We start from the raw sequence: 20,730 nt of genomic DNA, 5'->3' as shown, positions 1-20,730 counted from the left end.
CCACACAGGGTGGAATTGAACTCGGGTCTCCTAGCTGTGTAGCCTGCTTTTAAATGCTCTGACATTTTCATCATTCTAATGTTAGCATGCTAACATTAGCATTTTAATATTACTGGCATGCTAACATTTACATAGTAGCTAGACACTGATAAAAACACTATTATACTAGGTGTTAGCATGTTAGCAGTGCTAGCATTATAAACACGGGGTGGAATTGAACTCGGGTCATCTAGCTGTGTGGCCTGCTTTTAAATGCTCCGACATTTTCATCATTTTCTTAACTAGAAACAGAAAAAAACTTTACACTGTTATGTTAACATGCTTCATGTTAGCATGCTAACATTAGCATGTTAACATTACTGGCATGCTAACATTTACATAGTAGCTAGACACTGATAAAAACACTATTATACTAGGCGTTAGCATGTTAGCAGTGCTAGCATTATAAACACGGGGTGGAATTGAACTCGGGTCTCCTAGCTGTGTAGCCTGCTTTTAAATGCTCCGACATTTTCATCATTTTCTTAACTCGAAACATAAAAACTTTACACTGTTATGTTAACATGCTACATGTTGCATGCTAACATTAGCATGTTAATATTACTGGCATGCTAACATTTACATAGTAGCTAGACACTGATAAAAAAAACACGATTATACTAGGCGTTAGCATGTTAGCAGTGCTAGCATGCTAACATTGCACCGTGAGTGAGAAAAGCTTTAGGTTTGGTGGTATCTGTGTGTTTGTATTTTGTTGATAGTTACGTTGTTTACATTGTGAAAAGCTAATTTTAGCCACTTTTAATATGATAATGGTTCCCAGTGGGGCACTATAGTACGTTTCTTTGAAGTACTTCTTTGAAGTACTGGAATGGGTCGGAAGTCGGAGTACCCGGAGAAAACCCATGCATGCACGGGGAGAAATTCCACACAGGGTGGAATTGAACTCGGGTCTCCAAGCTGTGTGGCCTGCTTTTAAATGCTCCCGACATTTTCATAATTTTCTTAACTAACTAACTAGAAAACTTAGCATTACTGGCATTCTAACATTAGTGTAGTATCATTTTAGCCATTTTCATAGCTCTAGACATGTAAACATTTAGCACTGTTATGTTAGCATGCGGCATTACTAGCATGCTAACATTAGCATAGTATCATTTTTTCATCAATTTCTTCACTGAAAACATAAAAACTTTACACTGTTATGTTAACATGCTACATGTTAGCATGCTTACATTAGTATGTTAACATTACTGGCATGCTAACATTAGTGTAGTATCATTTTAGCCATTTTCATAGCTCTAGACATGTAAACATTTAGCACTGTTATGTTAGCATGCGGCATTACTTGCATGCTACCATTAGCATAGTATCATTTTTTCATCAATTTCTTCACTGGAAACATAAAAACTTTACACTGTTATGTTAACATGCTTCATGTTAGCATGCTAACATTAGCATGTTAATATTACTGGCATGCTAACATTTACATAGTAGCTAGACACTGATAAATCATTCAAAGCTGTACAACTGTAAATTGTCCATAGGTATGAATGTGAATGTGTGAATTATTATTTTTATATAAGTGCCCTGCCGTCGACTGCCAATCGGCTGGGATAGGCTCCAGCATACACACCACCTCGGTGAGGATAAGCGGCATAGAAGATGGATGATGCATTTGGTGTCGGTTTGTGTGTTTGACCGTTTGGGTCGCCGTAGAACTTGAAAACAAAGAAGTCAAACAATATGCTACAAGTTTATTATATGAGTATTTGTGGAAAATAAACATAGAAACAAAGTATCAGTCAAGGATGGATATCAGGACCAGCCCACCCCTTAATGCATATATGTTGACATTTGGGATCTTCTGAAGCACTTACTATAACCCTCAGGTGGCATTGGAACCTTTCTAGTATTATTGATTGTCTATTTTTAGACGTTTTCCTGCCGTGTTTTTCCATGAGCTCTATGGATCCATAGGCGCCGTAGCTGATCTTCTGCTGGAATGAACGGCGTTGCAGCTTAACCCACAAAACCTCCTTAATGACGTTTTGAAAGATTTAACACGTCAACTGTTGACACTCATGCATAAAAAAAACACTTGGCGTACGTCTCCTGAAAGCGGAATCCATATTGAAATGGCTGCAGATATTGCTTGGTGTGGTTTGTGGGAAGCGTAGTTTGCAGTGACAATGTGTGCAAACGGAATGTGTGCAAAAAATATTAATAATAATTTTAATAATAATATTAATAAAAAAAAAATATTTCGATAATGCTAAGCCTTTTCTGAATGTTTGACGTTTGTATGAATGAACATGACATTTAACTCTTGCATCTGTGAGTCTATGTATTTGATGAAAGAATGCAAATATTACTATGGAATATTTGTCTGTTGTGCATACGCCCCGCAGGGCTGCAATATATCTGTGGCTGTGTGATGTCACATTTGCATAATTGGCAATCATCCAATCCTCAGCATTTGTGTGCGGACAAGTAAAATGGAGCTTTTTTTTGGTTTGTTTCATAAAAAGTACATGATAGTATTTTGTGTTTTTGAACCTTATTTAGCGACAGGACATGAACTTGTTGACTCACGCTCATGTAATTTTAATAATAATAATAATAATAATACATTTTATTTGTATAGCACTTTTCAAAATACTCAAAGACACTTTACAGAAGAATGGAGTTGAATAAAAGCAAGTAAACAGAGTAAAAGATACGTTAAAATACAACATTCATTGGTTAATACACAGTTAAAACATGAGTAAAAGCGGGGCGGGGCACAGCTAATATCTTACAGCACTGTAGCCTGCAGGGGGCATTGCAGCTGGAGCACCCAGCATGCCTTGCGGGCACTTTGGAAATAACAGTTAAAGGTACATGGTTTCAGGGACCCTGCCTTTCGACAGAAATAAAAACTTTCTATCTTTTTCCGTTCTGTAGCAATCAGCAGTAGAACATAGGTAAGTTTCAGGAAAATATCAGTTCCCCACTAGAAAAAGACAGAAAACTAGCTGTGGTGCTTTCTGACTTTGTAGACTTGCGATGCCATCTAGTGGACAGAGTTGTAACGACAAGCCGCTCAGACACTCCCAAAACAAGCTAATTAAAATCAAATAAAAGGTTGTGTCGTATTCTTCTGTGGCGCTCCAGATGTAATTGTGGCAGGCCTGCTACAAATAAATGAAGCAGGCAGCAAGAGGGGTCACTTGGCAGCTTCCGCAGAACAAGGGCATGAACGGAGTGAGCCCTTTCTGTCAGTCATACAGTCTCTTTGTCTGGGTGGGTGCAGGCGGGGCTGCTAGCATGCACACAGAGTGTAGAAATGTAATTAGTAGATTGTAATATATTGTATTATGGATTTTTTCATAGTGTTTTTCTTCAAAGTCAAGTCAAATTTGTCGTCGGCGAGTTGGTACGCAGGATGCGGCGCCCGTGCCGGTGAGCCTGGCATTAGGATGGGTTCATATGCATGTTTTTCTTCTACACAATAGGCGGGTGGTTCAAATCTCGGTGGAGGGCACAGCTCCAGGAAGGTAAACAGTCTGTGAAACCTGTTTACATTTTCCAGGCAGCTGACGTCTTAACATGCTGTGTGTTCTCAGCTCTCTGTTTACATTCGGCAGAAAGCACGGCTACTTTTTTTTATACCGTAGAACAGTGATTTTCAACCACTGGCGTACCTTGAGAAACCGTCAGGTGTGCCGTGAGGAATTATCGTTGTTTTTCAAAGCAGATTATTGAACGAAGAATATCAATATTTAAGAAAATTGTACATATTTTTTGACTACACTAAACAAAGAAATGACCAAATCGACGAAATCAGGGGTCTCAAACACGCGGCTCGCAGGACACTAGTTTGAGGCCCCCACCTTGATATGAAAGTGTAATGTTAGTGCGGCCCGCTAAAGTTTGATATGGATGGTGTATGGTATCATGTACCCAGAAAAAATTATTACGTTTCATAAATGTTCATGTTAAAGGTTAAAGAACTGTTAATAGTTATCCTCCCTATCCGTGTGGAAGTGGTAAGTTTTTGGCTATTTAAGTTTAAAGGAAATAACTTGAAGGCTACCGTTTAGGCCGCTAGCTCTCTAGTTTGCGAGTTAGCATGTTAGCATCACTTAAACCAGGGGTCTCAAACACGCGGCCAAATGTGGCCTGTAGGACACTAATGTAATGTTAGTGCGGCCCGCGCAAGTTTGATATGGATGCTGTATGGTATCATGTACCCAGAAAAAATTATTACGTTTCATTAATGTTCATGTTAAAGGTTAAATAACTGTTAATAGTTATCCTCCCTATCCGTGTGGAAGTGGTAAGTTTTTGGCTATTTAAGTTTAAAGGAAATAACTTGAAGGCTACTGTTTAGTTGTCAGGGTGCGTTCTTCTTCCTGGTGTTTTTCTTCTTCTGTTGTTTATTGGCGGTTGGCAAGCAGCTTTCGTATGCATTACCGCCATTTGTGGAACAGAATCTAAACCCTTCTATACTTTATTCACAAGTGCAGTTTTATTAAAAAAGAATATATATAAAACATGTCTTGAGTTTAATTATAAAATATTAGCAAGATTGAATTTGATCTTTTCCTGTTTAAATTTATCCCGGGTTGCGTTCTTTCAGCGCATGCTCAGATATGACGTAACACGCAGATCCACACGTTCTTCACTTTTAAAAATGGAGGCCAGCAATCGGCACTGGACTAAGCAAAGTTTGTTTTTGATTCAAACTAAATTTCAAGACTGGACAGACGAAAAAGTAAGCAATACGGAGTTATTCCAACAAGTGAAAGAATAACTCGGGGAAGCCGGTATCACGTGATGTTGACGTTTACGTTTTACTGGGCATGCCCTATTGACTATTCTGGTTGATTCCTTTCTATGGATACCATTGTTTCCCGAAAGGTCATTCGGAAAGAGAAAAAGTGGTCATGTAAAAACGTGGCTACTGTGGAGTGTCTGTGGTGTAAAGACTGGTAGAGCAATGTAATATTGGTCCGTGTGGCAACACCTGCCTTGTTCCTCCGATAGACTTATTGATGCACGTGTGATGTCGTGGTGACATTTTGGAACATTTTTGGTTAGTGGTGTGCCACAAGATTTTTCCAATGTAAAAAAAAAAAACGTGCCGTGGCTCAAAAAAGGTTGAAAATCAAGCAGTTGTGTGTAAGTTTTGAAATTCCAATATGTTGACAAGCACCGGTTTGGATAATAATGGTGTTGTCCACACCCTCCTCCGTTTGAAGCTAAACAAAGAGTACACTTATACGTTGGATTGATATTTCCTTATTTTTCTTCGAAAGTTTTCTTGGAAGTAAACATCGGCAGCCGTGAGGCAGTGGAAGTGGAAGCACTTTCGATATGACACACAAACAGAAGAGCTTTTGTGTCAGCCAAAGAAAAGCTTGATTTAGCTCTAGTAAGGTCGCGCTATCTCGTGAACGTTGCAAGGTCAAGTTGGATGACCAGCAAGGCCAACAATGTCTCTTGTCTTGAAACATGAAAGCATGCCGATGTTGAAAAATTAAGCAACGTCATGCTCTAATATTTGCCATAAAATGAAATCAAAGCCAAAATACCGTTGAAGCTCGATTGACGTTGGGAACGTACACAAAAAATGTAGCATAACAAAAACAAAAGTCATTTACCGCAATCTTTTTGACGTGTGTTTGCATCAATAAAATACACAGTTCGATACGTTTGTGTTACGGTTTCATGCTTTTTTTTCATTAGAATTTTATTGAACATTTTTCTCACCTTAAAAGTACATTTCTGATTCTCAGACCTAGCACTATTTAAGCAAAACAATAATAAGAATAATAAGAATACCATATTTTCCAAACTATAAGTCGCACTGGAGTATAAGTTGCATTTTTTGCAGTTAATTTATTTATTACTTTATTTATTATTAATTTTATAACAATTTATTTATTACTAATTTATTAAGTACTTGACCAAAACAGACATTAACGTCCTCTTGGAAGGGAAGTTCTACCAATAATAATAATTATTATAATAATAATAATAGTAGAGAACAGGCTGAATAGGTGTAAGATATGCTAACACAATGCTTATTCAGCTACACAAAAAATAAACATGAACACAAAAGGTGTCCAGTGTTTATGGAACATAAACACTTTTTTCATTTATACTCTTTTTATTTACAACATATTGCGCAACTGCAGGGTCTTGAGACACATGCTAACTCGCAAACTAGAGAGCTAGCGACCTAAACGGTAGCCTTCAAGTTATTTCCTTTGAACTTAAATAGCCAAAAACTTACCACTTCCACATGGATAGGGAGGCTAACCATTAACAGTTATTTAACCTTTAACATGAACATTAATCAAACGTAATAATTTTTTCTGGGTACATGATACCATACAGCATCCATATCAAACTTGCGCGGGCCGCACTAACATTAAACTTTCATATCAAGGCGGGGGTGTCCTGTGGGCCACGTGTTTGAGACCCCTGCTTTAAATGCTCCGACATTACCAGGCCCCCCGTCCCCTTGATGGGTCCCGTTTCTTTTGGAGTTGCGGCCTGCCTTCTTTGAACTTCTAACTTGTCTCCAGCAGCAACATGACAACACAAATAAGCATCCGTGCGCTGGCAGCTTATAGGAGGAGACAGTCTATTTGTGGAGCCTGTGGCTAGGTTAATCCCTAATGATACACGCCCGGCGCTATGCTCCCCGACCTCTTCTCCTGTCTTCGTGGACGTTGTGTGCAACGTTGATAGGCCAGGACGGTATCTGAATGTAGAAAGCCAATCAGTCAATCAATAATAACCCACTTTTAAAATGTAAAAAAAACAAACATGCAAGGCTTTGTTAAATATATTTGCAGCAATGTAATAGCACTGCCAGTGGATCGTCGCGCTTCCTGAGTCACCCATGCAGCTTCTCCTGATGTCGTGCTGCATACTGCTCACATCCGTCTAGTTTGGCCAGCTGACTTTTATGGACATTGTAAGAGACAAAAAGTCAGCAAAATCATCAAAAAGCCAAATAAGTATGTTTAGAAATTTAATCACGATTAATCATAATTTTGGCCATTGGTAACTCAACAGCTAACAGCTCGACACAAAATAGACCTTTTGTAAAGTAAACTGTCCCATCACTCAAATATTATTCTCTTTAACCATCTGACAAAATATAATTGTGACTAACAAATAAAGACAAAAAGTCAGCAAAATCATCAAAAGCCAAATAAATATGTTTAGAAATTAGGGCTGTCCGTCTAATCAAATATTTAATCACGATTAATCATAATTTTGGCCATTGGTAACTCAATATTCAACTAAATCTAAATAAGTTTTTATCTGAAGTGATTGTACCTTTGGAAGTTTTAATACACTTATCAACATCACACTGCATAATATGTTTGCTTCAATATTATTATTATTATTAAACAGCTCGACACAAAATGGACCTTTTGTAAAGTAAACTGTCCCATCACTCAAATATTATTCTCTTTAACCAAGTCATCTCACAAAATATAATTGTGACTAACAAATAAAGACAAAAAGTCAGCAAAATCATCAAAAGCCAAATAAATATGTTTAGAAATTAGGGCTGTCAGTCTAGTCAAATATTTAATCACGATTAATCATAATTTTGGGCATTGGTAACTCAAAATTCAACTAAATCTAAATAAGTTTTTTATCTGAAGTAAGTGTACCTTTGGAAGTTTTAATACACTTATCAACATCACACTGCATAATATGTTTGCTTCAATATTATTATTATTATTATTAAACAGCTCGACACAAAATGGACCTTTTGTAAAGTAAACTGTCCCATCACTCAAATATTATTCTCTTTAACCAAGTCATCTCACAAAATATAATTGTGACTAACAAATAAAGGTTTGCTAAAAACACCCACAAACTAAGCGAAAGGAAAATAAAATCACCAAAGTCTTCATTTGGTTTTTCTTCTGCCAGACCTTCAGATGTGGACTTGCTTGTGGGTTTTGGATCATTGTCCTGCTGCACAACCCCAAGTTTCAGCTTCACGTCACTAATAGATGGCCGGACATTCTTCTTCAGCAGAATTCATGCTTCCAAGGCCTGAAGCAGCAAAAATAGCCCCAGACCATCACACTACCACCACCATATTTGACTGTAATGGGGGTGTCACAATCGGTTTTTTACACAGGGCCATGTAGGTTTGGATTTTTTTCGTCCTGAAAAATCAAAACTGGATTTTGTGTTCAGTTACTGCATGTTGTCATTGAGTAATATTTCTATTTTTTTATATTTTTGGATGATTTGAAACCTTGAAGTGTGACAAACATAAAAAAAAAACAAATCAGGAAAGGGGAAGAACACTTTTTCACACCACCGCATAGATGTCATCTCTGCACAGTTATGGCATGCTGTGGTGTGTATGCAATATTTATTCACCGTTATATTCCTCAATTCATTACCAAAATGCAATGTTCAATTCCCTCAGTTGAAGGCGTGTTGTCATTATTTTCCTCTACTGTGTTTGTTGTTTGTTTGATACCATTTTTTTGTCAGCATCCATCAGCGTCTGCAACGATTTGGCAAGCGGGAGCTTCCGTTGAATCCTGAGATGATTTTTTTTTTTTTTTGTCAAGCAGTTCTGTTGCCGTGGAAACCTGCCACATTTGTGACGGACATGGCTGGATAACCATTTGAGCGTAATTGAGAGCGACATTTCGGTGACCATTCTTCTGTTGGTTTGGTTGACACGGCTTTTCTGTGATTTATGTAAATTTACATAATTATAGTTATTGGCGCTGATGATATGGGACAATTTGGGATGTTTTTTCTGTTTTGCATAACGCAGTGTGGCTTTTCAGATGAGATTAGCTGACTCTATTTGTCATCGGTCCCTTGTTTTTGTTTTTTTCCCTTTAGGAGGTCGCAGAGATTTGGAATGGTATTCAGCACAATATGAGTAGCTGAAGTCAACGCAGTCCAGGTCCTTCTATGTGCCATGGCTTATTTCACATTGGTTGTTAACAGTCGAGTTTTTGTCAACTGCTGAGTTTAAGGTATTCCTGCAAATATGGTTTATAGACTTTGAAGCCCCGGTCCGCTCGCCATGACGTTTATACCGGAGCATATTGGAGCATGCTTTGGGAACTGGTTGGTTGTCACAATGACCCTGGAAGAATGAGAAGATTCCCAGGCATGCTGTAGTAGACAGAGGCCACCGAGGTAGCAGTGGTGTTCAAGGTCCCGCTGTGAGTGACGATGATGATGATGGCTGGGTTTGCTTGAGACATGAGGGAATCAGACATTTTCATGAGCGGGTATTGTGGATTGGACAAATTCTGAGCCTGGTGACATCATAATATGCAAATTGATTAGTGACCAATTGAACTCCTATCACAAACCATGGGTCGTAACGGATGATTTTTCGAATTTGATCGCTAACCTTTTTCAAGCTACAACATTTTAAAATAGTAGCAATAGTTGCAAGAGACTATGTGACTGATATACAGTTCGTAACCAATCGATTTTTCTGGCTTTGATAGATATTGACAGGCTGGATAGGCCTCGTGCGCGTGTCTCAACACCACTTGGGCGTGTTGGTTCTATAGCAGAATGAACGAGCGAGTGTTCCACTGATGCTCTGTTGAGCTACAGTAAACCTCGGATATATCGGATTCAATTGTTCCCACTGGTTTTGTCCGATATAAGCGAAATCTGTTATATGCGTATACCGGAAAATGTTCGTTTTACGCATATATCGGATTTATATCCGGTATATGCGTAAATCGGATTTTATCCGTTATAAAAAGGCACTTCCTTGACTATGTTTCCAATGTACCTGGACTGGGCAATGAAAAGAGACGTAAGGTAATGAGAATTCAACTTTATTGGACTCTGAGCATAACAAATTGTTAATTAAGCTAGGCCCTGGCAACGCTGCAAATGACGTCGTATAGCGGCGAATCGGAGCTTCACGATGCGGCCATCCGATATATGCGAGGGAAATTTAATGGAAATGCATTGGAACGGGACTGGAGATTTTGTCCGAAATAGGCAAAATCCGTTATAAAAAATCAGATATATGCAATGAATTTTTATTGGAAATGCATTACAGAAAAATCGGTTCTTTTTTATCTGTCCGTTGTGAGCGAATTTCCGATATATCCGAGTCCGATATATCCGAGGTTTACTGTAGTTGCAAGAGACAATGTGACTGACATACAGTTCGTAATCTATCGATTTTTCTGGCATTGATAGATATTGACAGGCTGGACAGGCCTCGTGTGCGTGTCTCAACACCACTTGGGCGTGTTGGTTCTATAGCAGAATGAACGAGCGAGTGTTCCACTGATGCTCTGTTGAGCTATTTGTTTATTTTTCAGGCACGGTTGCGAGTAGCTTTGCTTAACCTGACTAGCTTAATCTTGCTTGCATCGTGAAACAAGGTTAAAACACGGCAGGGGTCCTGCTAGCCACACGGTTGTCGCTGGAATCTTAAGGACTCAAGTCGAGTACTGCCGTACATTAACGTCCGGGATTCAATGTCACCGCCGCGTTCCTCTTTGTCGCCTCTATCTCCATTCAACCTGCTGACCCCCGTAAGGGTTTAACCATTCCAGTCTTGCCGGAGCAAACTCAAGCGATCCGTACAGCCTTTTCGGAAATGTGGCTCATATTAAAGATGAGAAGTTAGGAATGTGTTTGTTTTGTACCTCACTCCCAAATTCAGGCGTTTTCAGCTCCGATAGGAACTGAGATTTTCGGATCCTACAGAGGCGGAAAAGAAAACAACAGGCAGAGAGGTATTTCAGACTCGGAGAGACTCTAGAAGGCTAAAGAGGTGGGGGGATGGGAGGACAGAGGAGAGGAGGATGGGAAGGGATCTGACACTCAAAAAAAAACGAGCCCTCTAGCAGAGAGTGGGAGCTTTTATATAATGGCCAGGTAGTGCGCAGGGCCTCCACCCCCCCCAACGCCTACGCAACCTTTGCACACCCACACGTACACAAAAAAAAAAACACACAAACACACTCACACACGCTACACAACCTTTGCAAAAAAACTGCTTGGAACAACATTATTAGCCTCGGCAGCTAGCAGTCTCATGGGACTTCCCTGAACTGCATTATTGTGCACCTTTTGCAGTATTTTTCCAACACAGCATACTGTACATATGCTACGTGCAACTCAATTATGCTAGCTTAAACCTTCATTTGCCTGTTTTAAGGACCCCCTTAAATTGTTTACCTGAAAAACCACTGCCCCGTTACCATAACAATGGTGGTTTCAGGTCAGAAAAGGCAACAATGATTTATCAACATTGCTGAAATATAGTATACAGTAAACCTCGGATATATCGGACTCGGATATATCGGAAATTCGCTCACAACAAAAAAGAACCGATTTTTCTGTAATGCATTTCCAATAAAAATTCATTGCATATATCGGATTTTTTTATAACGGATTTCGCCTATTTCGGACAAAATCTCCAGTCCCGTTCCAATGCATTTCCATTAAATTTCCCTCGCATATATCGGATGGCCGCATCGTGGCGCTCCGATTCGCCGAATCGTGACAGGCCGCTATACGACGTCATTTGCAGCGTTGCCTGCGCGTCCAGGTACATTGGAAACATAGTCAAGGAAGTGCCTTTTTATAACGGATAAAATCCGATTTACGCATATACCGGATATAAATCCGATATATGCGTAAAACTATGGAGGACCAAAACTGCCAAAATAATAAATAAATAAATAAATAAAAGTGAAAATAAAAACAAAAATGAAAAAAAAAATCAAAAAATTAAATACACAAAAATAAATATAAATGGAAATAAAAACAAAAATAAAAAATATATACATAAATAAATCAATTAAAAAAAATAAATACAAAAATAAAAAACAAGATTCAAAAATTAAAAATAAATACAAAAATAAATGTAGAAATAAATACAGAAATAAATATATAAATAGAATTACATATCAATAAATAAATAAAAGCACTCTGCTCTCATATGTATTTATTTCATGCTGCAGACAATGTCAGCTTGAAATGCAGAAGGAAAAACTATTCAAATGAGGGGGCGGTCCTAAGTGTGTCTTGGGTTGAACTGTTCGCCTATTGGTTGATCGACATGTGAGTGCGAAAATCGACTAGGTATGCCTGCAAACAGCCACAGCTAGAGGAAGTCACCACACCACTCTCAATGGCGGTAAATATGGCTGCAATCTCCAGGGATCTCCGTTTGCTAGCAGATATAGTAGTAACAGAGGCAGTGATGGAAATATTGCACATTTACATGATGCTAATGACCGGGTACGTTGTATGTCTGAGTGGTGATGGCTCTTGAGAAGAAGCTGTTTCTCAGTCTGCTTGTTTTTGCCTTGATGCACCTGAACTGCACCGCCCTGTTACCATAACAATGGTGGTTTCAGGTCAGAAAAGGCAACAATGATTTATCAACATTGCTGAAATATAGTATATGTTATTTGTAATTATGTTCTACATTGTTACATTTGTCAAAGCGAGCAGTGAATTTTCAAAAGTGACATTTATAGTTCACGGCGCCAGGCGTGTTTAGAAGACATTATATAAACGAGACTTTGGCGTCATTCGGCTTGTCTTTTTGGAATAGCATCCTTTTTCAAAATGCGTTTATACCGTACTTTCAAGCCAAATGCTTCTCGTAAAGGTGTTCCTTCATATAGCTGGACTTGCTTCGTTCATTCTTGTCTTAAAGGTTAAAGGTTAGTTTTTTTGAAAATAAAAAACAAAGTGCCACTCGGTTGTTGTGAACATCCAGCAGCAACACAATGGTAATGGTAATGGTTATAGTTTTATTTCATTTGAACATGCATCAGATTACAATTGAATGCATCACATAATCAGTTCCCAGTTCCACATGTCCGAAAGGAGTAGGAAGAAGCAAAGCTTATTAAATCCTACCCCTCCATCTGGTACTTTTACAATCAGTAACTGTTACATTTGTTCACCTCCTGCTTTCCATAATACAGTTTAAGGTTTTTTTTGTTGTTTTTTTTTGGTTTATTTAAATTTTTTTAAATTAATAAAAAAAAAATTGTTTGTATGATTAGCGTCTATTGAGTGATTCTGTCAAGGGACCATTTTATGCCGGCTTGAAACAAGACAAGTTCTTTGAGAGTAATGAGCGGTATTATTTGTAATGGTAATGGTTTAATTTCATTTGAACATGCATCAGATTACAATGGAATGCATCCCATAATCAGTTCCCAGTTCCACATGTCCGAAAGGAGTAGGAAGAAGCAAAGCTTATTAAATCCTACCCCTCTATCTCATACTTTTACGATCAGTAATTGTTACATTTGTTCACTTCCTGCTTTCCTAATATAATTTAAGTGATTAATTTAGTTTAGTTTAGTTAATTTTAGTTTAGTTTAGTTTAGTTTAGTTAATTTTATTTTATTTTAGTTTCTTTTAGTTTAGTTTAGTTTAGTTTTTTTTTTTAGCCTTATACATTATTTTAGATGTTTGAAGATGAACTATATCAGCAAGTTGAAGTATTTGTGATTTTAGAAATAATGAGTTAGTAGGCATGGATACTATTTTGATGAAAAATAAGACTGAACCAACTGTCCGCCAACTGCTCAGGGTACTGGAATACTAGGGGTTTTAATTTTACTACTAAGTAACAATGAAAAAAATATCAAAATATTGCAATCTACAACGGTACCATGCATTTCACCTCATGAGAAAACAGCTTTCATGGGGCGTCGTCACGTCTCATGCGTTTGTCATGGCGTTGTGTGACGGAGCAGCAGAGGCGATCACCGTGTGTGGCGATCTCTGGTGCCGGTGCCGTGCATGTTGTGCGGGTATTTGAACACATCCTGTGGCATGCCAAGTCTGCAGATCTGTGGCACGCATGTGCGTGTGTGTGTTTAGTTAAGCCCGGGGCCTCGCATGATAACAGTGAAATATTGTGTGTACATCTGTGTTTGTCTTCCAGATTTTCCTGTTTGTAATCATGTGTGGTATGTTCTACGTTCATGAAATGACTAATGAGTGAATTCCATTCACACGGGGGGGGGGGGCGGAATGATGAATGCCCGGCTGGCTTTAAACGTATTGCCACTTCCTGGATTGTTGAATAGGGCTGGACATTTACAATATAAAGACATTGCCGCATGTCTTCGGGCGAGAGGCGGGGTACACCCTGGACTGGTGGCCAGCCAATCACAGGGCACATATAGACAAACAACCATTCACACTCACATTCATACCTATGGACAATTTGGAGTCGCTAATTAACCTAGCATGTTTTTGGAATGTGGGAGGAAACCCGGGTACCCGGAGAAAACCCACGCATGCACGGGGAGAACATGCAAACTCCACACAGAGATCGCCGAGGGTGGAATTGAACCCCGGGTCTCCTAGCTGTGAGGTCTGCACGCTAACCACTCGTCTACTGTGCAGCCTGAAGGGATAAGGGGGAGATTTTGTACTATTTAATGTAGTATTTAAAAACAAGTAACTGCATATTATTTGTTTAATGTTCATTTGTTTCTTCAATTTCTTATGAATTTATTAATATAAATAATATAATAAATATAATTATATAATATAATATATATAATATAATAAATATATGTCTGCTGACTAATACAATGAGCACAACAACATGTAATGTCTCATCGCACTGCTTTTTTGCAATATAAACAACCATTCACACTCACATTCATACCTATGGACAATTTGGAGTCGCTAATTAACCTAGCATGTTTTTGGAATGTGGGAGGAAACCGGAGTACCCGGAGAAAACCCACGCATGCACGGGTCGAACATTCAAACTCCACACAGGGTGGAATAGAACTCGGGTCACCTAGCTGTGTGGCCTGCTTTTAAATGCTCCGACATTTTCATCATTTTATTAACTAGAAACATTAAAAACTTTACACTGTTATGTTAACATGCTACATGTTAGCATGCTAACATTAGCATGTTAACATTAGTGGCATGCTAACATTTACATAGTGGCAAGACACTGATAAAAACACTATTATACTAGGCGTTAGCATGTTAGCAGTGCTAGCATTATAAACACAGGGTGGAATTGAACTCGGGTCATCTAGCTGTCTGGCCTGCTTTTAAATGCTCCGACATTTTCATCATTTTCTTAACTAGAAACATAAAAAACAACATAGTTGCTAGACACTGATAAAAACACTATTATACTAGGCGTTAGCATGTTAGCAGTGCTAGCATGCTAACATTGCACTGTGAGCGAGGAAAGCTTTAGGTTTGTTGGTATCTGTGTGTTTGTATTTTGTTGATAGTTACATTGCTTACATTGTGAAAAGCTAATTTTTGCCACTTTTAATATGATAATATGCAAACTCCACACAGAGATCGCCAAGGGTGGAATTGAACCCCGGGTCTCCTAGCTGTGAGGTCTGCGTGCTAACCACACGTCCACCGTGCAGCCCTACTGGAAAGCATATAAAAGCATAAAACGTTAGAGGTTGTTGTTGAAGTTTGAGACGAAAATATCGATTGACGATTTGATGCGTCTCGGCGAGATCAATCAGTTCAATCAGTTGGTGTTTGACAGAAGCTCAGACAAAAGGAGGAGATGGGGTGGAGTGGGGGGGGGGGGGGGGGACCTATTGCCTATTCATCGGCAGCGTGGTGTGAATGCGGTGAACGTTCCTTGTTTTTTTTTTGTTTTTTTGGCGTGTTTTGTGCATGCATGTTTGCTTTGGAAAGTGCGGGAGCTTTGCTTTGTGTGTTTGTATGAAATGGTGGCCAGCCAGTATCATCATTTTTGCCACATCCCCCCTTCCACCCCTTCCACCCCTTCCACCCCTCCAACACCGCCGCATGCATATTTCATAGAACTGGTCATTTATGTCACCAGCAGGACACTTCCTTGGCAGCGTGTGTATGTGGAATGGGAATGTTCAACAGAATCATAAGCGATCAAATCATTCTGGGGGGGGGGAATCAGCTGCTAGCATGTACGTGCTGCTGCTATGATTGACGCTACTTGTCTTCTTGTGAAAGCAAACTGTGTTTTTAAATGATTTATCAACATGATTTATCAATTTTTGTTCAATGTTATTTATTGTTTATTGTTGGAATTTTTTTAAAAGGCGTATGCTAAATTGTTGAAAATCCTCCACTTTGTTCAGTATATTTTTCATCAAAATAGATGTTGTGTTGCTGCTGGATGTTCATAGCATCCAAGTCATACTGTATGTTTGTTTTTGTTCCCAAAAGTGGACAAAGCAAGTGCAGAAAAGGAGAGACAAATGGACGCTCACTTTGAGTTTGGTTTTTTTTTGCAGTGATCATTTCACTGATGACTGCTAGCCTGCTATGAGGGTACACTTCAACCCTTTGAAAAGGGATGCTATTCTGCTAATAACAACCACATCCATAATGTCTGCAAAACACTATTCCATGATAGCGACAACGCTGCAAAGCATCATTTATGTTAAATTAACATCTTTTCACAGCTTAAGACCCCCTTTATGCTTAATAGGAAGTCAATTTAAAACAATAATTAAGGGATAAGCAACTCCAGAGTAGATTTATTTATACTTCCCATTCTGTGTCTCCATGTCTTAAGGCTTCATGGCGTCCATGTTCTGAAAGTTGTCTACTTCCAAAACATCTACTCCAAAACATCGCTCAAACCATGGCTCTAATTCACTGTAAACATCCTCTGTCTCCTACGGCGCCATGTTTGTTTACCCCGATGACGTCACTTCTGCCAGAGATCGTTCAACATGGCTTCCGCCATCAAGTTTAAAGATATTTTTTGTTTTAAATTTACCGTTCCCTGCGATATATGACATTCTAGTTGGTGTTTTTTTTATGAACGGCGACTTCAGATAACATGGTATATACTCTGCTAAACACACTGTACATCACTAAAACCAGGGCTCTCAAACACGCGGCCCGCGGGCCAAATGTGGCCCGCAGGACACTACTTTGAGGCCCCCGCCTTGATATGAAAGTTTAATGCTAGTGCGGCCCGCGCAAGTTTGATATGGATGCTGTATGGTATCATGTACCCAGAAAAAATTATTACGTTTGATTAATGTTCATGTTAAAGGTCAAATAACTGTTAATAGTTATCCTCGCTATGAGTGTGGAAGTGGTAAGTTTTTGGCTATTTAAGTTTAAAGGAAATAACTTGAAGGCTACCGTTTAGGTCGCTAGCTCTCTAGTTTGCGAGTTAGCATGTGTCTCAAGACCCTGCAGTTGCGCAATATGTTGTAAATAAAAAAAGTATAAATGTGACTATAGTCGTGTTTTGTCATGTCTACAGGGCTCTAATAATGCTTTGTTCATTTTAATCTGAAAAAAATAATTTGTCTACCCACCAACTATATGTGGTTTCTTAAGTTTTTATTATTTGCCGTTTTATTATTATTATAATATTTATTTATTTATTACTAATTGATTGATTTTCTTTATTCTTGATTTGTTTATTTATTTTTCAACTTATTTTATGTAGAAAAATAAAAATTAAGATATTTGAGAACAGTGGAATGTTTTATCAGAGCTTTTCTTGTAGAAAATCGAAACAAAAGCAAAGTTTATTCATTTTTCTGTTTTTAATAAATGCATTTTTTTTTATTTTTTTTTTTGGAAAACCTGATGCGCCCCAGCCTCGCCCAGACCCTAGCTCCAGTAGCCCCCAAGTAAATTGAACAAAAGACACGAGTGCCTTCATGGAATAGGAGGCCTTTGTTTTGTTATTTTGGTTTTCTGAATAACTGATGTTTATGCCGGGTCAGGGAAAAAAAAGCCCGAAGCTGCCGTTTGTATAATTTAGAATGTCAATTAAATGCAAAGACCAGGGTGCACAGGAATCTTAAACAGCCCCTCCAGACATTCTCTGGCAAATATTCTAATGTATTAATATCTAACTGAATTTGATCTTCTTCACAAACTATCAAACAAACATGGCAGTCAAACAAAAACTTGTGGTGCCAAGTGGGTTTTCATTTGCTGGAAACGGGCCCAAATGGCTCTTTTGATGGTAAAGGTTGCCGACCCCTGCTTAGCCATTCATGTCATGGTTTTGCAGGTGACAACATGCAGAAAAATTGTGTTGCCAAGTGGGTTTTCATTTGGTGGAAACGGGCCCAAATGGCTCTTTTGATGGTAAAGGTTGCCGACCCCTGTACTAGCAATTCATGTCATGGTTTTTGCAGGTGACAACATGCAGAAAAATTTATTTTTTTGGTTCCAAGTGGGTTTTCATTTGGTGGAAACGGGCTCACAAGGCTCTTTTGATGGTAAAGGTTGCCGACCCCTGTACTAGCAATTTATGTCATGGTTTTGCAGGTGACAACATTCTGAAAAAATAAGTTTTATGGTGCCAAGTGGGTTTTCATTTGGTGGAAACGGGCCCACAAGGCTCTTTTGATGGTAAAGGTTGCCGACCCCTGTACTAGCAATTCATGTCATGGTTTTTGCAGGTGACAACATGCAGAAAAAATAAGTTTTGTGGTGCCAAGTGGGTTTTCATTTGGTCAAAACGGGCCCACAAGGCTCTTTTGACGGTAAAGGTTGCCGACCCCTGTACTAGCAATTCATGTCAGGGTTTTTGCAGGTGACAACATGCAGAAAAAATAAGTTTTGTGGTTCCAAGTGGGTTTTCATTTGGTGGAAACGGGCCCAAATGGCTCTTTTGATGGTAAAGGTTGCCGACCCCTGTACTAGCAATTCATGTCATGGTTTTTGCAGGTGACAACCTGCAAGAAAAATAAGCTTTGTGTTGCCAAGTGGGTTTTCATTTGGTGGAAACGGGCCCACAAGGCTCTTTTGATGGTAAAGGTTGCCGACCCCTGTATTAGCAATTCATGTCATGGTTTTTGCAGGTGACAACATGCAGAAAAAATAAGTTTTGTGGTGCTAAGAGGGTTTTCATTTGGTGGAAACGGGCCCACAAGGCTCTTTTGATGGTAAAGGTTGCCGACCCCTGTACTAGCAATTCATGTCATGGTTTTTGCAGGTGACAACATGCAGAAAAAATAAGTTTTGGTGTGCCAAGTGGGTTTTCATTTGGTGGAAACGGGCCCACAAGGCTTTTTTGATGGTAAAGGTTGCCGACCCCTGTACTAGCAATTCATGTCATGGTTTTTGCGGGTGACAACATGCAGAAAAAATAAGTTTTGTGGTGCCAAGTGGGTTTTCATTTGGTGGAAACGGGCCCACACGGCTCTTTTGATGGTAAAGGTTGCCGACCCCTGTACTAGCAATTCATGTCATGGTTTTTGCAGGTGACAACATGCAGAGAAAATAAGTTTTGTGTTGCCAAGTGGATTTTCATTTGGTGGAAACGGGCCCAAATGGCTCTTTTGATGGTAAAGGTTGCCGACCCCTGTAGTAGCAATTCATGTCATGGGTTTTGCAGGTGACAACATGCAGAAAAAATAAGTTTTGTGGTTCCAAGTGGGTTTTCATTTGGTGGAAACGGGCCCACAAGGCTCTCTTGACGATAAAGGTTGCCAACCCCTGTACTAGCAATTTATGTCATGGTTTTTGCAGGTGACAACATGCAGAAAAATAAGTTTTGGTGTGCCAAGTGGGTTTTCATTTGGTGGAAACGGGCCCAAATGGCTCTTTTGATGGTAAAGGTTGCCGACCCCTGTACTAGCAATTCATGTAATGGTTTTTGCAGGTGACAACATGCAGAAATAATAAGTTTTGTGGTTCCAAGTGGGTTTTCATTTGGTGGAAACGGGCCCAAATGGCTCTTTTGATGGTAAAGGTTGCCGACCCCTGTACTAGCAATTCATGTCATGGTTTTTGCAGGTGACAACATGCAGAAAAAATAAGTTTTGTGTTGCCAAGTGGGTTTTCATTTGGTGGAAACGGGCCCAAATGGCTCTTTTGATGGTAAAGGTTGCCGACCCCTGTACTAGCAATTCACCTCATGGAGTGGAGTGCAAAAAATTCACTTGTGTTCTTATTTTTCTCTCTTTCCACCACAGCAAATGGTGATGAGCCTACGGGTGTCAGAGCTGCAGGTCCTGCTGGGCTACGCCGGCCGCAACAAACACGGACGTAAGCATGAGCTGCTAACCAAGGCGTTACATCTGATAAAAGTGGGCTGCAGCCCCGCCGTGCACATGAAGATCAAAGAGCTGTACCGCCGACGCTTCCCTGCCAAAATGTTGTCCCACTCGGAGCTCTCCCTGCCCGGCCCGCATCACCCAGCCACCGCGGGGGTGGTTGGAGGAGGCGGAGCTGCGTTACCCGCCGGCCTCACGCAGCTGGCGTACGAGGGTCACGCGGGTCACGGCGGAGCCCCGTCACCCGCCGCCTTACTACCCCTCTCTCTGCTCGGTCCCGGGAAACACGAGCTGACCGGCTTGACGCACCACCTCTCCGCCACGGGTCCTCTGCACCCCGTCCACCCAGATGTGAAGCTCCAGAGGTTGCCGTTTTATGACATGTTGGATGAACTCATCAAACCAACCAGTCTAGGTAAGAGCTGATACAGTTGGCGCTGGTTTGCATGTGGCGGCCCCTGCTGGCTTAAATGATGCAGAATAATAATTGTGAATGTTGTGTCGTACATTGGCCACTAGGTGTCAGTAATTGTTCAATGTGACAATGTTGAAAAGGCATTAATTGCAATTTATTGAAATGATCTCACAACAGCCGCAATAACAATAACATAATGATCATAAATACCCGGGCTGCTGTTGGGGCCATATCCCACAGCAATTCAGAACCTCTGACATCACTTCCTGT

The 20,730-nt window shown here is 39.7% G+C and overlaps 1 protein-coding gene across 2 annotated transcripts in view; it reads left to right on the top strand.

The window, feature by feature from the left end:
- The window catches only part of LOC131132060 (E3 SUMO-protein ligase PIAS1-like), a 47,814-nt gene that overhangs the window by 8,548 nt on the left and 18,536 nt on the right, over window positions 1-20,730 (top strand). For both annotated transcript variants that reach the window (XM_058077251.1, XM_058077250.1), the window contains exon 2: window positions 19,965-20,460. In XM_058077251.1, the coding sequence (XP_057933234.1) occupies window positions 19,968-20,460 (493 nt within the window). In that variant the 5' untranslated portion in view covers window positions 19,965-19,967. The remainder of the gene's footprint in view (window positions 1-19,964; window positions 20,461-20,730) is intronic.

This window comes from Doryrhamphus excisus, chromosome 7 (genome assembly GCF_030265055.1).
Source record: "Doryrhamphus excisus isolate RoL2022-K1 chromosome 7, RoL_Dexc_1.0, whole genome shotgun sequence".
In the NCBI taxonomy this organism is placed as follows: domain Eukaryota; kingdom Metazoa; phylum Chordata; class Actinopteri; order Syngnathiformes; family Syngnathidae; genus Doryrhamphus; species Doryrhamphus excisus.
This window is presented reverse-complemented; position numbering and strand designations above follow the sequence as displayed.